Source organism: Pongo pygmaeus, chromosome 14 (genome assembly GCF_028885625.2).
Source record: "Pongo pygmaeus isolate AG05252 chromosome 14, NHGRI_mPonPyg2-v2.0_pri, whole genome shotgun sequence".
Taxonomy (NCBI): Eukaryota; Metazoa; Chordata; class Mammalia; order Primates; family Hominidae; genus Pongo; species Pongo pygmaeus.
Genome location: NC_072387.2, coordinates 45,507,965 through 45,530,339, shown reverse-complemented (window position 1 = coordinate 45,530,339; position 22,375 = coordinate 45,507,965). Strand labels below are relative to the sequence as shown.

General features: G+C 38.8%; 1 protein-coding gene across 1 annotated transcript in view; it reads left to right on the top strand.

Annotated features, from left to right (window-relative positions):
* The window catches only part of ALG5 (ALG5 dolichyl-phosphate beta-glucosyltransferase), a 49,882-nt gene that overhangs the window by 19,975 nt on the left and 7,532 nt on the right, over positions 1-22,375 (top strand). Inside the window, exons 7-8 of the mRNA XM_054446495.2 lie at positions 7,563-7,622; positions 13,882-14,033. Coding sequence (XP_054302470.2) covers positions 7,563-7,622; positions 13,882-14,033 — 212 coding nt within the window. The remainder of the gene's footprint in view (positions 1-7,562; positions 7,623-13,881; positions 14,034-22,375) is intronic.

Sequence of the window (22,375 nt, the reverse complement as noted above, 5' to 3'; positions counted from 1 at the left end):
ACACGCACAACTCAATCTGGAGTGCTGGGTTGCTTACTAATGACCCTGAATGCTCTTTTATTGCTAATATAGTAATCCTTGGCCAGTTCTAGTTTTGTATACCAACGATTCATATATGCGTGCATGGTTTGGTTCCTTAAAAGAACGTGACAGTTAGTCCTTCTCCCTTTTTTTGTGGACCATGTGAGCAAGTCTAAGAAGCTGGTATGTTTGTTTCACCCTCTCAATATGTGGGTAGAAAACCAGGCTTCCAAAAGAGAACTCAACCTCCAAAGTCATTTGTTTTAGACACCATAACTCTGAGGTAGTGATTAAAATGAGGAAATGTGGCCGGGCACAGTGGCTCATCCCTATAATACCAGCACTTTGGGAACCTGAGGACAGGCGTTTGAGACCAGCCTGGCGAACATGGTAAAACCCCATCTCTACTAAAAATACAAAAACTTAGCCGGGCATGGTGGCACACACCTGTAGTCCCAGCTACTCAGGAGGCCAAAGCAGGAGAATAACTTGAGCCCAAGAGGTGGAGGTTGCAGTGAGCCAAGATCGTGCCACTGTACTCCAGCCTGAGCTACAGAGCAATACTCCATAATTAATAAACAAATAAATAAGGAAATGTATGTCAGGTGTTTAGCATGTGTTCACCACTCAACCAGTACCTGTAATTATTAACATTCATCTTTTTTCTTTTTTTTCTTTTTTTTTTTAATTGAGACCAAATCTCACTGTCACCCAGGCTGGAGTGCAGTGGCACAATCTCAGCTCACTGCAGCCTATGCCTCCTGGGTTCAAGTGATTCTCCTGCCTCAGCTTCCCAAAGAGCTGGGATTACAGGCATCCACCACCAGGCCCGGCTAACTTTTTTTGTATTTTTAGTAGAGGCGGGGTCTCACCGTGGTGGCCAGGCTGGTCTTGAACTCCTGACTTCAAGTGATCCTCCCACCTGGGCCTCCCAAAATGCTGGGATTACAGGCGTGAGCCACCATGCCCGGCCAACATTCATCTTTGTGCTTGATATTTTTTCATCAGATCCAATTCTGTTACTGTTTATGGTTGTTAATATAAATTAGCTATATTTCTATCTATTCCTTCTCTCCAGTAAATTGTGTGAAAATATTTAACTTAAAAAGTACTGAGGACCGGGCACGGTGGCTCACGCCTGTAATCCCAGCACTTCAGGAGACTGAGGCACGCGGGTCACCCGAGGTCAGGAGTTTGAGACCAGCCTGGCCAACATGGCAGAACCCCATCTCTATTGAAAATATAAAAATTAGCTGGGTGTGGTGGCACGTGCCCATAATCCCAGCTACTTGGGAGCTGAGACAGGAGAATCTCTTGAAGCCAGAAGGCGGAGGTTGCAGTGAGCCGAGATTGCACCACTACACTCCAGCCTGGGTGACAGAGCGAGATTCTGCCTTGAAAAAAAAAAAAAAAAAAAAAAAGGTGGGGTGCAGTGGCTCATGCCTATAATCCCAGCACTTTGGGAGGCCGAGGCAGGTGGATCATGAGGTCAGGAGATGGAGACCATCCTGGCTAACATGGTGAAACCCTGTCTCTACTAAAAATACAAAAAATTAGCCAGGCGTGGTGCCACGTGCCTGTAATCACAGCTACTGGGGAGGCTGAGGCAAGAGAATTGCTTGAACCCAGGAAGTGGTTGTTGCAGTGAGCCAAGGTCTCGCCACTGTACTCCAGCCTGGGCAACAGAGTGAGACTCCGTTTAAAAAAAAAAAAAAAGTACTGAGAAAGATTTTGATTGATTTAGCATTTCTTGCTAGAAGATAATATACTCCTTACCACCTTTTTTTTTTTTTTTTTTTGGAGACAGTCTCTGTCACCCAGGCTAGAGTGCATAGAGTGCAATAGCATGATCTCGGCTCACTGCAACCTCTGCTTCCCAAGTTCAAGCAATTCTCATGCGTTAGCCCCCCAAGCAGCTAGGAATACAGGTGTGTGCCACCATGCCTGGCTGATTTTTGTATTTTTAGTAGAGACGGGGTTTCACCATGTTGGCCAGGCTGGTCTTGAACTCCTAGCCTCAAGCAATCCCACCTGCCTCAGCCTCCCAAAGTGCTGGGAGTACAGGCATGAGCCACTGTACCTTTTTTTTTGTTTTTTTAAGTGAGTTGGGATCTCGTCCTATTGCCCAGGCTGGGGTGCAGTGGTGCCATCATGACTCAGCCGTAATCCTCTTACCTCAGCCTCCCTAGTGGCTAGGACTACAGGCAAATGCCACCACACCTGCCTCACTTATTAAAAGCCAACTGTCATAGTAACTTAAATATTCATTTTAAAAAACCATGGGAAATTCAGTTATACTCCAAAAGAGGTTTAAAAGAAAGAGACTCCATGTCTACAGACATTTTCTAATATGGGCAGTTTTTAAAACAAAGATACCTTTCATTTCTGAGGAATAGGTAACTTTTTGGAAAAAAACGTTTAGATTAATTCTACCTGATAGTGAGATTGGTATCAGGGATTCAGCTCTTACATCAGAATTCTTCAGATACACAAAACTCTTAAAAGCTCTTGGGGACTTATGCTGAGATAAAAATGAGATTTGTAAAAGAAAGTTGTTTGGATTTTGATTTGTTTTTAGTTAAATTACATGGCATTTTAACTCTACTCATGCATCTTTGAAATGTAGAAGTATGTTCTTTTTTATGTATTACTCAATAGTGTTGTTGCTCTTTTCAAGTTTAAAGTTAAAACTGATTTGCCATATGCTATTTGAACTTTTAACATGCTTCCTCTCTAAGAAAATCATTCTCTCCCTTTCTGCACAAAGTACCTCTACCAGAAAAACAAGGGAAGAAATTATTTTACTATCAAATAGTAGGCAAAGCGTATAACACAATTTTTTTTTTCGTGAGACAGAGTCTCGCTCTTTTGCCAAGGCTGGAGTGCAGTGGTGCAATCTCGGCTCACTGCAACTTCTGCCTCCCAGGTTCAAGCGATTCTTCTGCCTCAGCCTCCCAAGTAGCTGGGACTACAGGCGCATGCCACCACAGCCGGCTAATTTATGTATTTTTAGTAGAAATGAGGTTTCGCCATGTTGGCCAGGCTAGTCTTGAACTCCTGACCTCAGGAGATCTGCCTGCCTTGGCCTCCCAAAGTGCTGGGATTATAGCCATGAACCACCATGCCTAGCTGAGAAAAATTCTTTTTTTTTTTTTTGAGACAGAGTCTCGCTCTGTCACTGAAGCTGGAGTGCGATGGCACTATCTTGTCTCTCTGCAACCTCCACCTCCCAGATTCAAGCAGTTCTCCTGCCTCAGCCTCCTGAGTAACTGGGATTACAGGCATGCACCACCACTCCTGGCTAGTTTTTGTATTTTTAGTAGAAATGGTTTCACCATGTTGGCCAGACGGGTCTTGAACTCCTGACCTCAGGTGATCTGCCCACCTCAGCCTCCCAAAGTGCTAGGATTACAGGCATAAGCCACCGTGCCCAGCCTAGAAAATTCTTTAAAGAAAATATGGATAGCTAAAACATCCCCCAAAAGTTTATTTTTTTATTAATAATAAAGTTAGAATAACTAGAACTGACAAGAATTTGATTTAATAGTCAATATCATACCAGTTAATGGGAATGTAAGTAACAATTTTTTTTTTTTTTTTTTTTTTGAGACAAGTTATTGCTCTGTTGCCCAGGCTGGAGTGCAGTGGTTCCTGCCTTGGCCTCCCAAGTAGCTGGGACTACAGGGGCACACCACCATGCCTGGCCAATTTTTAATAGAGATGGGGTTTCACTGTGTTGCCAAGGCTGGTCTCAAACGCCTGGTCTCAAGGGATGTGCCCACTTCGGCCTCCCAAAGTACTTGGATTACAGGTAAAGAACCTTTTAAAGGAGAATTTGGCCCATATGCATTAAAAAACATTCAGACTTTTAACTTAGAATTCTACATCTATGACTCCAAAGAAGGAAATCTAAAATACAGATAGAGTTTTATATTCAAAGATGTTCTTTCAGTTGCCTTTCTATAACATAAAATTAGAAAGGACAACAAATAGGCAAATAGTCAAAGTAATGGTAAATCTGTACATTGAACTATTGTATAGCCCTTACAATTGACACGAAAAAGAAAAACTACCATGCAGCACTATTATGACAAATTCTTGAAAGGTAATCAAACTTGAATCTTATCAAGCCTCTGAATCTACCAGTTTAGAGGAAGTACAGGGGACAGGAGGACATGTTAAATGTCACCATGGGGGTGCAATCAGCAACATCTAAAACCTAGGAAACTGTAGAGCAAACAATGTGGTTTCTTCAACAAGTTACAAGAAGAAAATTTAAAGAGGTAGGGAGAACCCGAAGATAAAAGAAATACCAACTGATTTGTATGGATTTTTTTGGTGGTGGTGGTTTGTTTTTTTAGACAGAGTTTCACTCTTGTTGCCCAGGCTAGGGTGCAATGGTGCAGTCTTGGCTCACTGCACCCTCTGCCTCCTGAGTTCAAGCAATTCTCCTGCTGCAACCCCCCAAGTGGCCGAGACTATAGGCGTGTGCCACCACGCCCAGCTAATTTTTGTATTTTTAGTAGAGATGGGGTTTCACCATGTTGGCCAGGATGGTCTCGATCTCTTGATCTTGTGATCTGCCTGCCTCGGCCACCCAAAGTGCTGGGATTACAAGCGTGAGCCACTGCGCCCGGCCTTGTATGGATTTTATTTGGCCGTTCATTCAAACAAACTGAAAACATTTAAGAGATAATTGGGCAAATTTGAAATATGTATATCTGATGGTATTAAGGAATTATTGATGTTTTAGGTATCATAGTGGTATTATGATTGACATTATATGAATTTGTAACATATGATGTCTAGAATTTGTTTCAAAATAATCCCAGATTGGGTGGGATGGTGGTGGGGGGCTTTACATAGAACAAGATTGGCAATGTGTTGCTAATTATTGAAGCTAGGTAGTAGGTATGTGGTGCTTCATTTTCCTGTTCTTTCTAGTTTTGCGTATGTTTGAAAATACCCATAATAAAAAGTATAAAAACAATAAACTTTAACATGAATAAATTTTTGTTGAAAAAACATGACGTACATGAGTAAATTTGAGCTATGGTTTTTTGTAATGTAGAGAAAAAAGAATACAAAGAAATATACACAGTTTAAAACAGTGACTGCTTTTAGGTAGTAAGATAATACATGAGTTTTCTCTTTAATTATCATTTATATATGTAAATTTATATACTTGCAAATTTTTTATAATGAACACTTTTAAATTTATTTTTGTTAGTCATTCAAAATTCAAATGGTATAAGAAAGATATACAGTGAAACTAGCTCTACTTTTCATCTCTCAGTTACCCTCAGATATAACTAGTGTTACTCATTTCTTTTATTGGGAAGATGCATACTGTTTATGTATTCATTTTAAAATTGCAAAGTGTGATACTATACACTGTTCTCTTGTTTCTGCTTAACAATTTATCTTGGAGATTGCACTATATTTATGCATAAAGACCTTCCTCATTCTTTCACATCTTCATAGCCAGTCCCTTCGGATGGACATGCAGGTTTGCTACTTCAAATACTGAAATGAGTAAACTCTATGAAAGTCATTTTACACATATGCAAGTATATTTATTGGAAGAATTGTTGGAATTGCTGGGTCAGTTTATATGTATATTTGTAATTTTGATAATGTTTCAAATGCTGTTGCTAGAGAGTGTGCAGGCACAGTACGGTAAAAAATTATAGGTCTTATTTGCATTACTCTTGGAATAAGTGTAATTGAGAATCTTTTCAGTTGTTCAAGAGCTATTTTCACTTCCTCTTTTGTGTACTCTGTTTCTAGTCTGCTTCTTTTCCAACTGTGTTTTTGGGTACTTTTTAAAATAATTAGCAAATGCACTTTATGCTTTTTGGAAATTAACCTTTTTTCTGTAGTATAAATTGCCAATACTTTCCCCCAGTTTTTTTGTCTTTTAGTTTTGAATGTGGTTGGATTTTTTGTTATTTTGTCATACAATTCTTTAAAATGTTATTAACAAATGTATCAGTCTTCTGGTTTTTTGTACTTGTGCCTTCGTTCAGATTATTTACAAAATGATTTCTGATATTTTGCATTTAAATATTTGATGTATCTGGACTATGTCCCATTATTCAGTTAAGAAGCTCAAGTCCAACTTAATTTGGTTTCTAAGTGGCTACCATGATGTCCCACACCATTTGTCAGTTCCTCTTTTTCCCACTGATTTAAAAGGTCATCTTTATCATATTCTAAGTACTCATATGGCTTTGTCTTATGTGTTTCCTGACCTTTTCATTCTGTCTATGGAATTGTCCACGAATTTGTCTATTCACATTCCAGCACCTTAGTTTGAATTATTGTAGCTTTATCATATATTTTTAAAATTTTTGTGATGAGTCATCCTTTACTCTTGAATTTTCCTGGCTCTTTTCTTGATTATTTTTGCTTCTCTTTTAAAAAATTTTCTATTGTCTCACCACTATACTAACAAGGGCTTTTTTTTTTAATGGAAACTCTAAAATTAGCTTGTCTAGTTCAATGAAAAATCATTTTGGTATTTTTATTGGTATTAAGTTAGGAAGCATTGATTTATTTATTTATTTATTTTTGTTTTTGAGACGGAGTCTTGCTCTGTTGCTCAGGCTGGAGCACAGTGGTGTGATCTCAGCTCACTGCAAGCTCTGCCTCCCGGATTCACGCCATTCTCCTGCCTCAGCCTCCAGAGTAGCTAGGACTACAGACACCCGCCACCACGCCCGGCTAATTTTGTGAATTTTTAGTAGAGACGGGGTTTCGCTGTGTTAGCCAGGATGGTCTCGATTTCCTGACCTCGTGATCTGCCCTCCTCGGCCTCCCAAAGTGCTGGGATTACAGGCGTGAGCCACCGCGCCCGGCCAGAAGCATTGACTTTTTAATGCTGTTACTATATCCTCTCATCCATCATGACAAGACCTTCTGTGTGTTTAATTCTTTTGTTTTCCTTGTTAGCATTTACGTGTTTCCTTTATTTAGATCTTGTCTAAACTTTCTACCTTTCTTATAAATGTTATTTCTAGATTTTTCCTTTTTATTGGTGTTATAAATGCTGTCTTCGATTATATCTTGTGATTATTGTTTGTACATGTGACATCTAAAGTTTTGTATATATATTCATTTTGTGACTACCCATCTTTTAAAATTCATTGTTTCTAATGTGGTTTTTCAGTTGCTATTCTTTGATTTTCAAGGTATATAATTATGTCATCTACAGATAACCCTTTTCTTTCTCATACCACTAAATTTTCTCTCAAATAATATAGTATTTTCACACAGAAAATATCATTTAAAGTTATGAATTTTAACATAACACATGCCCCTTATATTTAGCCCTATTTAAGCAAAATTTAGTGTTCTCTTAGTATGATTAGGCTTCTCAAAGTTGTACATACTCTGAACTTTTCAATAAACCTTTCAAAGATTTTTAACGTCAACTTTTTTAAAAATCAGTTTCTAAAAATTAGATATTCTCATTGAAAATAAATATTTTTATTAGTGATATTTAAATACTGAAAAACTATCTCTGCTTTTTTCCTCAGAATCAAATGGCTATAGCATGTGGATCTCGAGCTCATTTAGAAAAAGAATCAATTGCTCAGGTGAGACTTCATTAATTGGCATGGGACAGCCAATTAATTGGCTTTTATTTCTTTTTTTACATATATATTTGGCAAGAAATTGGCTTTTATGTCTAATCTCTTAAACATGAGGTTCCTTTCAAAAGAAATTAATGTTTTAATTGTGGAAAGGTTATGAAGGATTGGCACATTTTAGAATTGATTTTTTTTAAGCATATACAAGAAGATGTGGACTTCGCTTTGCCTTAGGATGCAAGCAGTTCTTTTTAATGTATTTTTAAGATAAAGAGAATCTGTTCTGTAATAAAACAAACTTCTAAATTACGCTTTTTTTTTTTTTCTTTTTGGAGACAGAGTCTCCCTCTGTTGCCCAGGCTGGAGTGCAGTGGTGCAATCTCGGCTCACTGTGCAACCTCCACTTCCCGGGTTCAAGCAGTTCTCCTGCCTCAGCCTCGTAAGTAGCTGGGACTACAGGCGCACACCGCCACACCTGGCTATGATTTTGTATTTTGGTAGAGACGGGGTTTCACTGTGTTGCCCAGACTGGTCTTGAACTCCTGAGCTCAGGTAATCTGCCTGCCTCAGCCTCCCAAAGTACTAGAATTACAGGTGTGAGCCACTGTGCCCGGCCTAAATGATGCATTTTTTAACCAATCAACTTGCCTTTATTTTTTCCTAACATTGGCACAGTAAAGTGCTTTATTTTGAATTTGATTCAGTTAAAAAATTTTTTTTAACCTCATTCCTCTTAGAAAAACACTATACCTTAAAATTTCACAAGTTTGCAACTGCCCTTTTAGGGTGTAAAAATGTCACTAAAGATGTTTAATTCTTCATTTTGTAGATTATGCTAGAAAAACTAGAGTAACAATTTCCCAGGTCACTCTTATGCACACAAGGCTTTGAGAACCAGTAGAATAAAAGGTTGAACCTTTCCCCCTATGATTCGGAAAAGAGATATGTAGAAATTTTAAGTTTAAGTTTAAATTTAAGTTTAAGTGACAAAAACCTTTTAAGGATTATATTGAAGTACAGAAACTCAGACTCTCTTTTTATTTTTTGTTTATTTACTTTTGAGACAGAGTCTTGCTGTGTCACCCAGGATGCAGTGCAGTGGCACAGTCTTGGCTCACTGCAACCTCTGCCTCCCGAGTTCAAGCAATTCTTCTGCCTCAGTCTCCCAAGAAGCTGAGATTACAGGCACGCGCCATCATGCCTGCCTAATTTTTGTATTTTTAGTAGAAGGAGTTTCACCATGTTGGCCAAGCTGGTCTCAAACTCCTGACCTTAGGTGATCCACTTGCCTTGGCCTCCCAAAGTGCTGGGATTACAGGCATGAGCCACTATGCCCGGCCTTCTTTTTTTTGTTTTGTTTTGTTTTTGTTTTTATGAGACAGAGCCTAACTCTGTCACCCAAGCTGGAGTGCAGTAGCGCAATCTTGGCTTACTGCAACCTCTGCCTCCCTGATTCAAGCGATTCTCCTGCCTCAGCCTCCCGAGTAGCTGGGATTACAGGCATGCGCCACCACACCCAGCTAATTTTTGTATTTGTCATAGAGGCGGTTTTGCCATTTGGTCTCAAACTCCTGACCTAGTCATCTGCCCTCCTTGGCCTCCTGAAGTGCTGGGATTACAGGTGTGAGCCACCACGCCTGGCCTCTTCTCCTTTTTTTAGAAATAATTATTTTACTAGCACCTAGTCTAGTATTCTATGTATCCTAGAGATTCTCACTGATGTTTGAAAAAGGTTAATCTGTTAACCATAGAGAATAGCACACTCCTAGTATTTAAAATGGGAAGAGAGCTTGGAATTAATCCAGCTTCATCAGTTTAACAACGCATAGGGGATAAGAAAAGGAAAAGTGTGTGTCTAAGATGTTCAGCACATTTTATATATATGTGTGTGTGTAATTATAAAATAGTATATATATGTATAATTATAAAATAGTATATATATATATATATATAAAATTGTAGTAGAAACTATTAAATACTAAATTCCCACAATAGGAAATGCAGCTATAGCCCTAGATGAAATGTTCAGCCAGTAAAGCTGATGATAATGGAGACTATTTAATAACATGGGATAAAACCTGAAATATTAGGTTGTTTGTAAAAAATAGTATGATATTATAAATACAGTTATCTGTGTTGAAATAACAAATAGGCTGGACGCAGTGGCTGACACCTGTAATCCCAGCACTTTGGGAGGCTGAGGCGGGCGGATCACCTGAGGTCAGGAGTTTGAAACCAGCCTAGCCAACATGGTGAAACCCTGTCTCTACTAATAATGTAAAAATTAGCCAAGCGTGGTTGCAGGCACCTGTAATCCCAGCTACTTGGGAGGCTGAGGCAGGAGAATCACTTGAACCTAGGAGGCAGAGGTTGCAGGTGAACTGAGATCACGCCACTGCACTCCAGCCTGGGTGACAGAGTAAGACGCCGCCTCTTCAAAAAATAAATAAATAAATAAAATAAAATAAATAAATAAAAATTTGTTTCTGCACACTAAAACAACTAATGAAAATAGATCAATACTAATTTAATGGTTTTTTAAGTACTTTTTTTCTTTCTTTTTTAAAAAATATGTTAATGAGATGAAAAAGGATAATCTACTTGGTGAAGGAAAAAAGATAGTTTGGAGAAATAGCCAAAGACAGACTTAGGAGCCAGTGAGTAATGCAGGCAAGAGATAATTCTTGTATTTGTTGATGGTGGCTGTAGAAAGGAGCCATGTGTTTTGGTTTTGTTTTTCATGGTGTAAATTCTTTTCACTTAGAACTTGCATTGGTTGAAAACTCTGAATTCTTCCTAGAAATACACTAGTATTTAAATGAGACTATGCTATGGTCTAAATCTTTTACCTAGTACTGCTCTTAGCCAGGTATCAAGGGATCAATCGCAGAAACCACTTATTTATAATTCATCTTGTCTCCATCCATTCATTCTTTCATCTCTAAAACCTAGTGTTTGATTTAGTGCTCTTGATTCCCACAGAATTGGCTGCTATTCTATAAAAAGAAAGGATAACCTTTGATACTCACTAGACATCATTGGTTGTCTGCTGCAGATGCTATGACAACTACTGCTCAGTAGGCTTGTTCAAGTCCAGCTTATTCTTATAGAACCATACCTGTCTCACAAAAGGTTGTCTCCAAGAGGCACAAGACATGAATCTGCCTCATGTCCAGAAAACTGCAGCATGGCTTTCCATTTCCCTTCATGTGCTGTCAGTAATTAACCCCTGCATGGTGATCAGTCTATGGACAATGAGCAAATTATAAAAGAATTAATCAAGATAGCAAATGACAACTTCAGTAGCTTATTGCCTAATGTTCAGAAACGTCTTTCCTTGATTTTTTTCTACATTTCTCAATTATTCTACCACCTCTTTTTACTGCTCCCTTGGAAGACAAACATGACACTGCCCTGATGGAGTCTTGTATCATCCTTAAAAGTGCTCATATTCCCATCTGTTCTGTATAACGGTAATGTTTATATACGGTCTGGCTATTCTTGAATTTATCATTTTAAAAGGATTCAAAAATAGAATCCATTAGTGGTTATTTAATGTTTTTAGTTTTTGTTTAAAGAGTCTTTGCTTAAGTCTTGGGACTTCTTTGAACTTCTTATTTTAAGATAATGAAATTAGCAGTCACCTTTAAATTTCACCTGAATTAATTTCTTGTTTACATTTTATAAACATTGAAGATATTAGCGTTAACACTGAAACAGTGAAAATTGTTTTCCTTAATGTTTTAAATGGCCATTTCAGAAGATCATATAAGCCTACTCTCTTTTAGTAGCTTCACTTAACTAAATAAGTCTATCCTATATTTTAGGTATCTTCTAAATTTTAAGATATTTTGCAAAGTTCTAAAAACAAAAACAGGATTTTCTTGTTTGTGACTAACCTTGTTAAGCTTTTAAATATGTTAGAAATCAAATAACTTAAGGTCTTCATGTGAACTCTACATTTTTCTGCTTTTTAAAAAATAGCCATTATCCTAAAACAAACAAAAATCCTGTATTAACATCCAAGCCAGAGCAGTCATGAATAGTTTTATTTGCTAACAAATAAGCTCACTCAAATCACATTAAAAATCACTCAAGGAGAATAATTTATAGGTATTGTTATTCTACCTTTAATTTTTATTTTTCTATCTTTCAATTTCTATTTGTTCCTTTCCTAAGCATAAGTGCTCTTTTGGAGGTTTAATCAGTCAACCAGTATTTATTGGAAGTATTTTATATGGAAGGCACTGAGCAAGCTGTTGTGAGATTCCTAAAGTATTTTAAGATGAGGTTTCTGCCCTATCTACTTAGAGAGGTAAGACATATTTACATCAACTCATAACTAATGATTCTAGATGATAAATGAGAAGTGCTAGATCATTTTTAAAAGTTTGTTTTACATACCATATAGATAAGTATTTTATTCTTCCTTTCCTTCCTGCCCTATTTAATACATAAGTAAAATTGTGGTCAGGAGAGTAAAGTAAGCTTTCAAGCTTTCTTCCTTTATGAAGAACATTATTGAGTTCCTGTTATTTTCTGTGCCAAACACTTCACTATATTCTTTAAAATAATCTCATTTAATCCTTTTAATAACTTTCTGAGGTAGGCATTGTTCTCATTTTATCGGTGAGGAAATGGACTTAGAGGGCTGAAGTAACTTGTTCAAGGTCACCCTGCTAATTAGTAATGGAGCCAGGATTCAAATATAGGCCTGCTAGTTTGGTGCTTTTTCTTTTCTTTTCTTTTCTTTTCTTTTTTTTTTTTTTGAGTCGGAGTCTCACTCTGTCACCCAGGCTGGGGTACAGTGGCGCCATCTCAGCTCATTGCAACCTGTGCCTCCCAAGTTCAAGCGATTCTCCTGCCTCAGCCTCCTAAGTAGCTGGGACTACAGGCGTGTGCCACCATGCCTGGCTAATTTTTGTATTTTTAGTAGAGACGGGGTTTCGCCATGTTGGCCAGGCTGGTCTCAAATTCCTGACCTCAAGCAATCCACCTGCCTCGGCCTCCCATAGTGCTGGGATTACAGGTGTGAGCCACCGCACCTCGCCTGATTTGGTGCTTTTTCTGTGTTACTCTGTTCCACTGTGGTTCTGTTTGGTGATGATGGAAAAAGCCATGCAAAGGAAGAATGATACTAAAAATTATAATTTTGAAAAGCAAAAGCCAAAAGGAGGAAGGGACCTTTATCCTATAGTATGAGATATTAAATGTTCTAATAGACTCTTAATAGGTTGCTTATGTACGTAAGTAACACATCATTACTTGAGTCTATTGCCTTAACTAAGGAACATTTTAAAAGATCCTGTCTTAAAGAAGCTGGGTGTAGTGGCACACGCCTGTGATCCCAGCTGCTCTGTAGGTTGAGGCAGAAGGATCACTTGAGCCCAGGAATTTGAGGCTGCAGTGAGCCATGACCACACCACTGGACTCTAGCCTGGACAACAGAAGGCGTCTCTGTCTCTAAAAAAAAATTTTGTTATTTTATTTTTTAGAAAGATCCTATCTTTTACTAATCTTAAATGTGAAAGTCTGGAATCCAGTGATAATAATCTTATGTTCTTATGTTTTAAAATGTGCTATGTTTTATGAATAATGGAATATTCTGTTACTACTAATAAAATTAATCATCAATAACAGTAGTGAAACTTTAGATGGGATTAAAACCTACTTAATCTTAATATCCAAAGTATTAAAGAACTCAGTATTTTAAATGTATTTAATTAGATCTCTGGCATACTTAGAAAGACCAGGTGTTAGTTTCAAACTCCTTTCTAGTCCATAACTTTCATGATACTCTACTATACGTCTTCTGTCAATATTCTCATTAGTTAAGTATCAGCTGCAGGCTTACATCTGTATTTTGTTTTGTCACTACATCCTGGAAACTGACATATTTTTTGAAACTGAAATATATGTGGGGCAAAGCAGCATAAAATATGTAAGTAAACGAGATGTTCTCCTTGCTCACAGCAGCAGCTCCAAACCTGTTTCTCCTGGTAGGCTAAAGCCCTGGCCGCTTGTCTGACTCAACCTCCAGGAAATGAGTAACTGCTTCCTAGTGCCTCTACTCTGCTCCAAGCAGTAGGCATTCTTGCTGTTTCTTTAATATGCTTTGTTGGTGAAGCTCATGGAACAGTGGTGTTCTTATGTAAGATCTACTAGTCAATTAAATATTAAAATACAGTTGTCTACAGCCAGGTGTTTTCAGTGTCTCCTTTGCAGATGAATGGAAAAGTCATTTATATTTTGTCTTTGTTTTCAGCGTTCTTACTTCCGTACTCTTCTCATGTATGGGTTCCACTTTCTGGTCTGGTTCCTTTGTGTCAAAGGAATCAGGGACACACAGTGTGGGTTCAAATTATTTACTCGAGAAGCAGCTTTGCGGACGTTTTCATCTCTACACGTTGAACGATGGTAGGTTTCTGATTGGAATGTATCTGTCTTATGACCCAGCCATCATTCTAGGTAATGAGAAGCAGCCCTGTATATTTATAATGAACATGTAGATTTAAACAAAATTGACAATAATGTATGTAAACTTGATCTTGCCTTTATACTTTTCCTGAGTTGGATCTTATTTTGAAAATACACAAACCCAACAATATGGTATAAAGTTATGTGTGTTCACCTTAATTGTAGACAGTAGAAATTGAGTGGCCTGAAAACATTTTTTTTCCTTAGACTTCCTTTTTTTTCCTTTGAAGAAAAAAGAAAAAGCTCAGAATATCAAAACAGAATAGGGCACCCATTTTCTCTTTTCTTCCTTCTACGGGAGATAAGGTGTCTTTCCTAAGACTGATCTTTTGACCTCTACATCTCCTTCCACCTTGTCAAAACCTAATCCTGTCCATGTATTTCATCTCTTGTGTATTCAGCCTTTTCCCCTCCATCACATCTTTCCCAGAACCCTCTCCATTGACCCTGCTGTGCCCTTCCAGCTCTAGCCCTGCGTCCTTCACAAGCAACCTTCTCTTGAGAAAGTGTTTTATATTCACTGGCTTTGTTTTCTTGCTTCCCACTCACTCCTCACCCCACCTTCTTCATGTGGATTTTCTTCCATGCCTCATCTTTTTTTTTTTTTTTGATTTTCGCTCTTGTCGCCCAGGATGGAGTACAATGGCACAATCTCAGCTCACTGCAACCTCCGCCTCCCAGGTTCAAGCGATTCTCCTGCCTCAGCCTCCCAAGTAGCTGGAATTACAGGTGGGCGCCACGACACCCGGCTAGTTTTTTTATTTTTAGTAGAGATGGGGTTTCACCATGTTGGCCAGGCTGGTCTTGAACTCCTGACCTCAGGTGATCCACCCAAAGTGCTGGGATTACAGACGTGAGCCACCACACCCAGTCTACTTCATCTTAACATCTAGCCACCTCTATGTCATTGAAGCCAGTGGTCGTGTTAAATGACCACTTGTCACACTTAACCTATCAGCAGCATTTGATACTCCTGAGCTCTCTTTTGAAATATACTGGAGATACAGGTGGCTAGCACTGTCATACAGAAGCTGAAACCCTGACATCAGCCCTGACATTCTCCACAGGCATATATCCAATCCATGACAGGGCCTGTTGATTTTAGCTTTTATGTTCCTCCATTTCTCTCCGTCTCCACCACCGCCATCCAGAACACCATCCTTCTCCAGACTACCATGCTGTAGCCCACAAGGTCTTTGCAAATTTAAATGTGATCAATCATATGCACCTCTTCTGCTTATATTCCTTCATGGGCTTCCCATGGTCTTTAGTCTGGCCCCACCTGTGTCTCCACATGCGGACTCTTCTCTTTTCTAACCACGCCCCTTCTCACCTTCTTCTTCAGATCTTCCTTAGGGTAGCCTGCCCTCACTCTCTAAAGATAATATAATTAGCTCGGGTACCCCTAATTATATCCTGTTGCAGTACCATGTGCTGTATTCATAGCACCTATGACATTTGTAGTTTTTTCTTATATTTGTGTAATTGCTTAATGTTTCTTTTTCTCGATTAAAGCATAATCTTTCTCCATGAGAGCAAGAGTCACATTTAATTTTACTTATTAGTATATCCCACTATCTAATATCATGCCTGGCACATGGTAGGTACCCAGTAAATACTGTTGAAAGAACTAATACTTAGTCATGGGTTCTGTGTGAATCCTGTTCATGTTGGGTATCTGCATGATTATGCCAGTATGTGTCCATTTTTATACTCTACAATTTTTGTGCATCTGTTTTCAAAGACCTGTTGTCTTCCTAGAAATATATGCCATATAACCCCCAAAATGCTACTTTAAAAAATGTATTTTCAGAATTATCATTCAGGCTTTTTTAAATCTTTTTTCCTAGATTAAAACATTTTAAGTAGTCTACATTAGTTGTCAAATTTAGATATGTGTTTTTATTGTGTTGAAAAATAAACTGATAGTTAATAGACTTTGAAATCAGAAAATCTAATTTAAGAAACGACTCTAGAAGTAAAGCCCTCTGTCTGCATTAGCTATTTTTCAGTCAGCTGTTGGCTCCAGAACTAGGGTCAGAGATGCAGGGTCAGAGATGCAGGTTCTTTGTGGTTTGAAAGGAAGAATTTAGAAATTGAGAATACTATTTTTCGTTGTTGAGGATCTGTCATTTTTGTTGAAATATAAAAGGTTAAGATTGATAACTTAAAAATCATGAAGCTTCCCTGTCAGGATTGTTCTAGGGCAGCATTGTTTAATAGAAATATGAGACAGAGGCAAGGCATATATGTAATTTCAAATTTTCTATTAGCCACATTTAAAAAGTAAAAAGATGGCTCATGCCTGTAATCCCAGTTCTTTGGGAGGCCAAGGTGGGGAGGATCACTTGAGGCCGGGAGTTAAAGACCACCCTGGAAAACATAGCAAGACCCTGTCTCCAGAAAAAAAATTTTTTTTAATTAGCTGGGTGTGGTGGTGTGCACGCCTGTAGTCCCAGCCACTCGGAAGACTGAGGCAGGAGGATCTCATAAGCCCAGAAGTTTAGGCTGCAGTGAGCTATGATTGCACCACTGTACTTTAGCCTGGGCAACAGGGTGAAATCCTGTCTCTTAAAAAAAGTAAAAAGAAGCTGATAAGATTTACTTGTTATCCAATATATTTCCAAGATATTGTCATATCACCATACAATCAATATGAAAAAAGTTGAAATATTTTACATTATTTTCTTTGTACTGTATATTCAAATTTACAGCACATCTCAATTCAGACTAGCCACATTTCAAGTGCTCAGTATCCTCATGGGCTGAGGGGCTGTTGTATTAGACAGCAGTTCTTGTGGGGTTAAGTTAAAGAACATTATTGGGTTTTTTTTCTTTTTTTAATGTTAATGTTACATGCAAGCCTTTTATTTATTTTGTTGTTAATTGACATAAGATTGACCTCACTTAATGGACCTCACTTAATGGCTGGGGATGGTGGCTCACAGCGGTAATCCTAGCACTTTGGGAGGCTAAGGCAGGTGGATTGCTTGAGTCCAGGAATTTGAAACCAGCATGGGCAACAATGGTGAAACCTGTCTCGGTTTGTTTTTTGTTTTTAATTTTATTAGGGAAAAAAAAAAGATTCACCTCACTTAAAATTTTAACTGCTCACATTTTTCTTTAGGGTACATTATGTTTATTTGGTGCCTCTAAAGGAGAACCACCAAGTATACATGTATCAGTTTAATGAGCAGTATACCCTTCACCACAATAATACGTCATCAGTGGTTTTTATTTAAACATCTTTGTTCCTGCACTTTAAATCAAGACTAAAGAACAATATAAGTTACAGAAACCAAGTTGTATATCTATGCCTTATTTCCAAATGTCGCCTTTGACATTTGACTATTTTTTCTTAAGGATTCATTGAAATTTTTCTCAGAACTTTCAAGAAATCGAAATCAAATAGAGTTTCTAGGTATTAGAAATCTGTAAAGGAGTATACCTAAAATTAAGACTTTTGGTATCAGCTGGGCGCAGTGGCTCACGCCTGTAATCCCAACACTTTGGGAGGCCGAGGCGGGTGGATCACTTGAGGTCAGGAATTCAAGACCAGCCTGGCCAAAATGGTGAAACCTCGTCTTTACTAAAAATACATTTTTAAAAATTAGCCAAGCGTGGTGGTAGGCGCCTGTAATCCCAGCTACTTGGGAGGCTGAGGCAGGAGAATTGCTTGAACCCGGGAGGCAGAGGTTGCAGTGAGCCAAGATCACGCCTCTGCACTCCAGTCTGGGCGACAGAGTGAGACTCTGTCTCAAAAAAAAGACTCAGTATCTCTTTGGATTCAGAACTGCAGAGTTGAGTATAAGTATGTTAAGTATATATATTCAAATATTAATATAAATTAAATGGGTATGTTAAAAATACAAAGATTAAAAAGTTTTAAGTAATGTAAATTTGGCCTTCAAATTCAGATACATATATATACAGTTGTCCCTTGGTATCTACAGTAAATGAATTCTAGGACCATCACCCACAGATACCAAAATCTGTCCAGATGCTCAAGTCTGCTATAATGGTGTAGTCTTTGCATATAACCTACGCACATCCTCTCATATACTTTAAATCATCTCTGGGTTACTTATACCTCATACAAGGTAAGTGCTATGTAAATAGTTGTACTGTGTGTTTGTTTTTTGTTGTTAGTGTTTTGGAGACAGGGTCTCATGTCACTCAGGCTGGAGTGAATATGGCTCACTGCAGCCTCTGCCTTCTGGCCTTAGGCGATCCTCCCACCTCAGCCTCCTGAGTAGCTGGGACTACAGGTGCATGCCATCACACCCAGCTAATTTGTGTATTTTTTTGTAGAGACAGAGTTTGCCATATTGCCAGGCTGGTCCCAAAATCCTGAGCTCCCACCTCAGCCTCCCAAAGTGCTGAGATTACAGGCATGAGCCACCGCACTCAGCTTATATATTTTATTTGCATTATTTTTTATTGTGGTTTTTTACTGTTTATTTTTTAATATTTTCAGTCCATGATTGGTTGAATTTGCGAATGTGGAACCCACGGATATGGAGAACCAACTATGTGTATAGCTTCATCTTCAGAGCTGTACTTCACCTAAATTCTTTCCATTTATGGAAGTTAAAATACCTGGGCCAGGTGTAGTGGTTCACACCTGTAATCCTAGCTCTTTGGGAGGCTGAGTTGGGCAGATCATTTGGGCCCAGGAGTTCAAGACAAGCCTGGGCAACATGGCAGAACCCTATCACTATAAAAAAAAATACAAAAATTAACTGGGCATGGTGGTGGGCACCTGTAATCCTAGCTACTCAGGGCGCTGAGGCAGAAGAATCGCTTGAACCCAGGAGGTGGAGATTGCAGGCGAGACTCCGTCTAACAAAAAAAAAAGCAAATTATTAGCAAGGCGTGGTGGCACATGCCCATAGTCCCAGCTACCCAGGAGGCTGAGGCAGGAGGATAGCTTGAGCCCTGAGGTCAAGGCTGCAGTGAGCACTTGATTGCACCACTGCACTCCAGCCTGGGTGATAGAATGAGACCCTGTCTCAATAATAATATATATATATGTTTTTTCTTTGAAATGAACTTTGCTTCAATGAATACTTTTTATTTTTAATCAGTGTTATAATTTTATATATTAAATAGTTAGCTTGATAGGCTTAGAATAGTAATTCCTTGCCCCAATTTCCACTCTGTAGCTGTGGCCACTTTCAACTGTTTTTTGCTATTTCTTTGTGGTATTTGCATTTGTGTTCAAAATGGGTCTGCATAGCTATTTCTCAGTTGTTCAATTTTAGATATTAATTTCCAAAATAGGAAATCGATGCTAAGAACTAAAGTTCTCTTAAAGTTCTGTATACCCTCCACATGTAAACTCCAAATACAGTTTTAAAATAATCATTTTTTGTCAGTATTGATAGTCATAGCTGTGTGAAGATAATTCACATTTGAGTGCAGCATTATTATATTACCTTTCTTGTACTACTTTTTGTTTTCCTGAAGGTAATAAATGTTTGGGGTTTTTGTTTGCTTGACTTTACTATGGATCTGTTACTTACTCATGTTCAGGCTCTTAAGAGTATAATTTTCCCTCACTGTGTTTAAACACAGATTCTACATTTCTTCATTTTCGCTGGAGACATCTCAGTCAGCTCATGTCTTTCTGCTTGCTCTCTGGCCTGTGATACAGCTTGCTCCATCCTCTATCTCCATTTCCTTATTTATACCCCTATGTTAGTAGAGCACATTCCTCTATTAACTTTCTAAAAATATGAGAAAGAAACTTTTTGATTCCTTGCATGTGAAAAAAAAAATTGATTCTACCCTCACATTTGTTTTATAGTTAGGTAGAGAAAGGATTATAATCATTCAAAATGGAAATTTTTCCTCAGAATTCTGGAAATATTCCTGTATTGTCTTTGGCACTCCATGCTTCTGTGAAGGAGTCCAATTCTGAATCTTGACTCTTCACATATTGTTTCCACCCCCTTTTGGAAGCTTTTTCTCCACAGTGTTTTGAAATACTATAATTCTAGGCTTTAATGTAGTTCTTTTTCATGCATTTTGTTGAGTATTCAGTAGGTCCCTCTAATTTTTTGTAAATTGACAAATTATAGTTGCATATGTTTAGGATACAAAGTGATATGATTTATGAATACAACGTGGCATAATTAAATCAAGCTAATTAATGCACATCCTTTTTTTGTGGTGGGAACATTTGAAATTTACTATCTTAGCAATTTTTAAATGTACAACACATTATTATTAACTATAATCACTACATTGTATAATAGATCTCCAAAAAAAACCTTATTCCCCCTGTCTGAGATTTTGTACCCTTTGACTATCGTATCCCCATCTCCCCACCCAGCCTCAGGAAACCACCATTCTACTCTCTGCCTCTATGAGTTTGATGGTTTTAGATTCCACATAAAAGTGAGAGGATATGCAACATTTGTCTTTCTGGGTCTGATGCTTATTTCACTTGGCATAACTCAGCATAATATTCTCCAATTCCATCCATGTCACAAATGACAGAATTTCTTTTTTAAGGCTGAATAATTTTTTTTTCTTTTTTTCTTTTTTTCTTTTTTTTTTTTTTTTTTTTTTGAAGTTGCAAGATTTAATAGAGTGAAAACAGAGCTCCCATACAATGGGAGGGGACCCAAAGGGGATTGCCATTCCCTGCTTGAATGCCTGCGTTTATATCCCAATCATTGTCCTTCCCCCTGTGCTCTCAGGCAATATATGATTTGACTATTTCTTTACCTCCTGCTTTAGCCTAATTTGTATTTCAGTGAGCCCTCTTTATGACCTGATTGGTTGGGTGTGAGCTGAGTTACAAGCCCCATGTTTAAAGGTAGGTGCGGTCACCTTTCCCAGCTAGGCTAAGGAATTCTTAGTCGGCCTAGGAAATCCAGCTAGTCCTGTCTCTCAGTCCCCACTCTCAACAGGAAAACCCAAGTGCTGCCGGCGAGACCACCGCTCTAACTGCTTCCTGCTGAATTGGGGCGTAGTAGGGGTCATGCAGTTGAGATTTCCTCTGGGGGGTGCCTTCGATGCCATCAACATCGGAGCATGGGCTAGCAGGCCAGTCTAGGGGTCCACGGTAGATCTTAGTCATGCACTGCATGTGGGGCTCCATTTGAAGAACCATTTGTAGTTTTACAGCTTTGATTCTGGAAGAGACAAACTTAACAAGGAGGTTAAAGATACAGGGATTGAAATGTATGGCCTGAAGTGCAGGGGCATATGGGTGTGGGCAATGAAAGTGGGGTTTCCTTTAGAAAAACTCCTATACATTGGGGCATCAGTATTTCCGGGAAGCCACATTCTCCATAGAAGCTCTTGGTAAGGAGAGCTACTGGTGGTACAGCGGCATGGAGGGGGTGCAGTGAGAGTGAAAGGGAGTAAGAGAACAGTAAAGAGAAAAATATGACAAGGGAAGGCCATGGGGATTGGGGATCTGCGATGCTAGTTACTTTCCTCACAGTTGTCGCTTAAAGAGCAGGCACAGATCCTCTAGAGGTTCACAGGAATAGCTAGCGTTGTCTCCTGGATTTTCGGTTTCCTTTGGCAGTATCCAGGGTTTGATTCGAGTGTGATGTATCCAAGACTCCACACCAGCCACTTTAAACGCGGTTGGGGTAGATAAAAGGACTGGATAGAGTCCTTCCCAGGATATGTCTAGGGATGCGGAATTAGAGGGAAGGGACTTGACTAATACCATGTCTCCAGGGTGGAATAGTTTCTTTCCCTCTTCTCGGGGACAGGCTTCCTGTAATGTTTTAAGAACTTGTTGATATTTGGCTAAGGAGGTGATGTCTGCAACTAAGTTGGCCATCTCTCGGTCAAGCACAAGGTCATTGGATAGGAATGGCTGTCCATACAGCATTTCATATGGGCTAAGTCCCGCTTTTGGGGGAGAGTTTCGGATTCTTAGTAAGGCTGTAGGCAATAGAGCAGCCCATGCAAGGTGGGTTTCTTGGGTTAGCTTTTTTAGATGTCATTTGAGTGTTTCGTTCATTTTCTCGACTTTTCCTGAGGATTGTGGCCTCCAGGCGCAGTGTAAGTGATATTGTATGCCTAATGCCTGGGATACTCCCTGGGTTACTGCAGCCTTGAAAGCGGGGCCATTGTCACTCTGTAAGCCTCGGGGAAGTCCGAATCTGGGAATTATTTCATGAATTAGTGCCTTTATTACCTCTTGGGCCTTTTCTGTCCTACAAGGGAAGGCCTCCGCCCAACCAGTGAGAGTATCTACCCAGACTAGTAGATACTGAAATCCCTGAGATTTGGGCATGTGGGTAAAATCT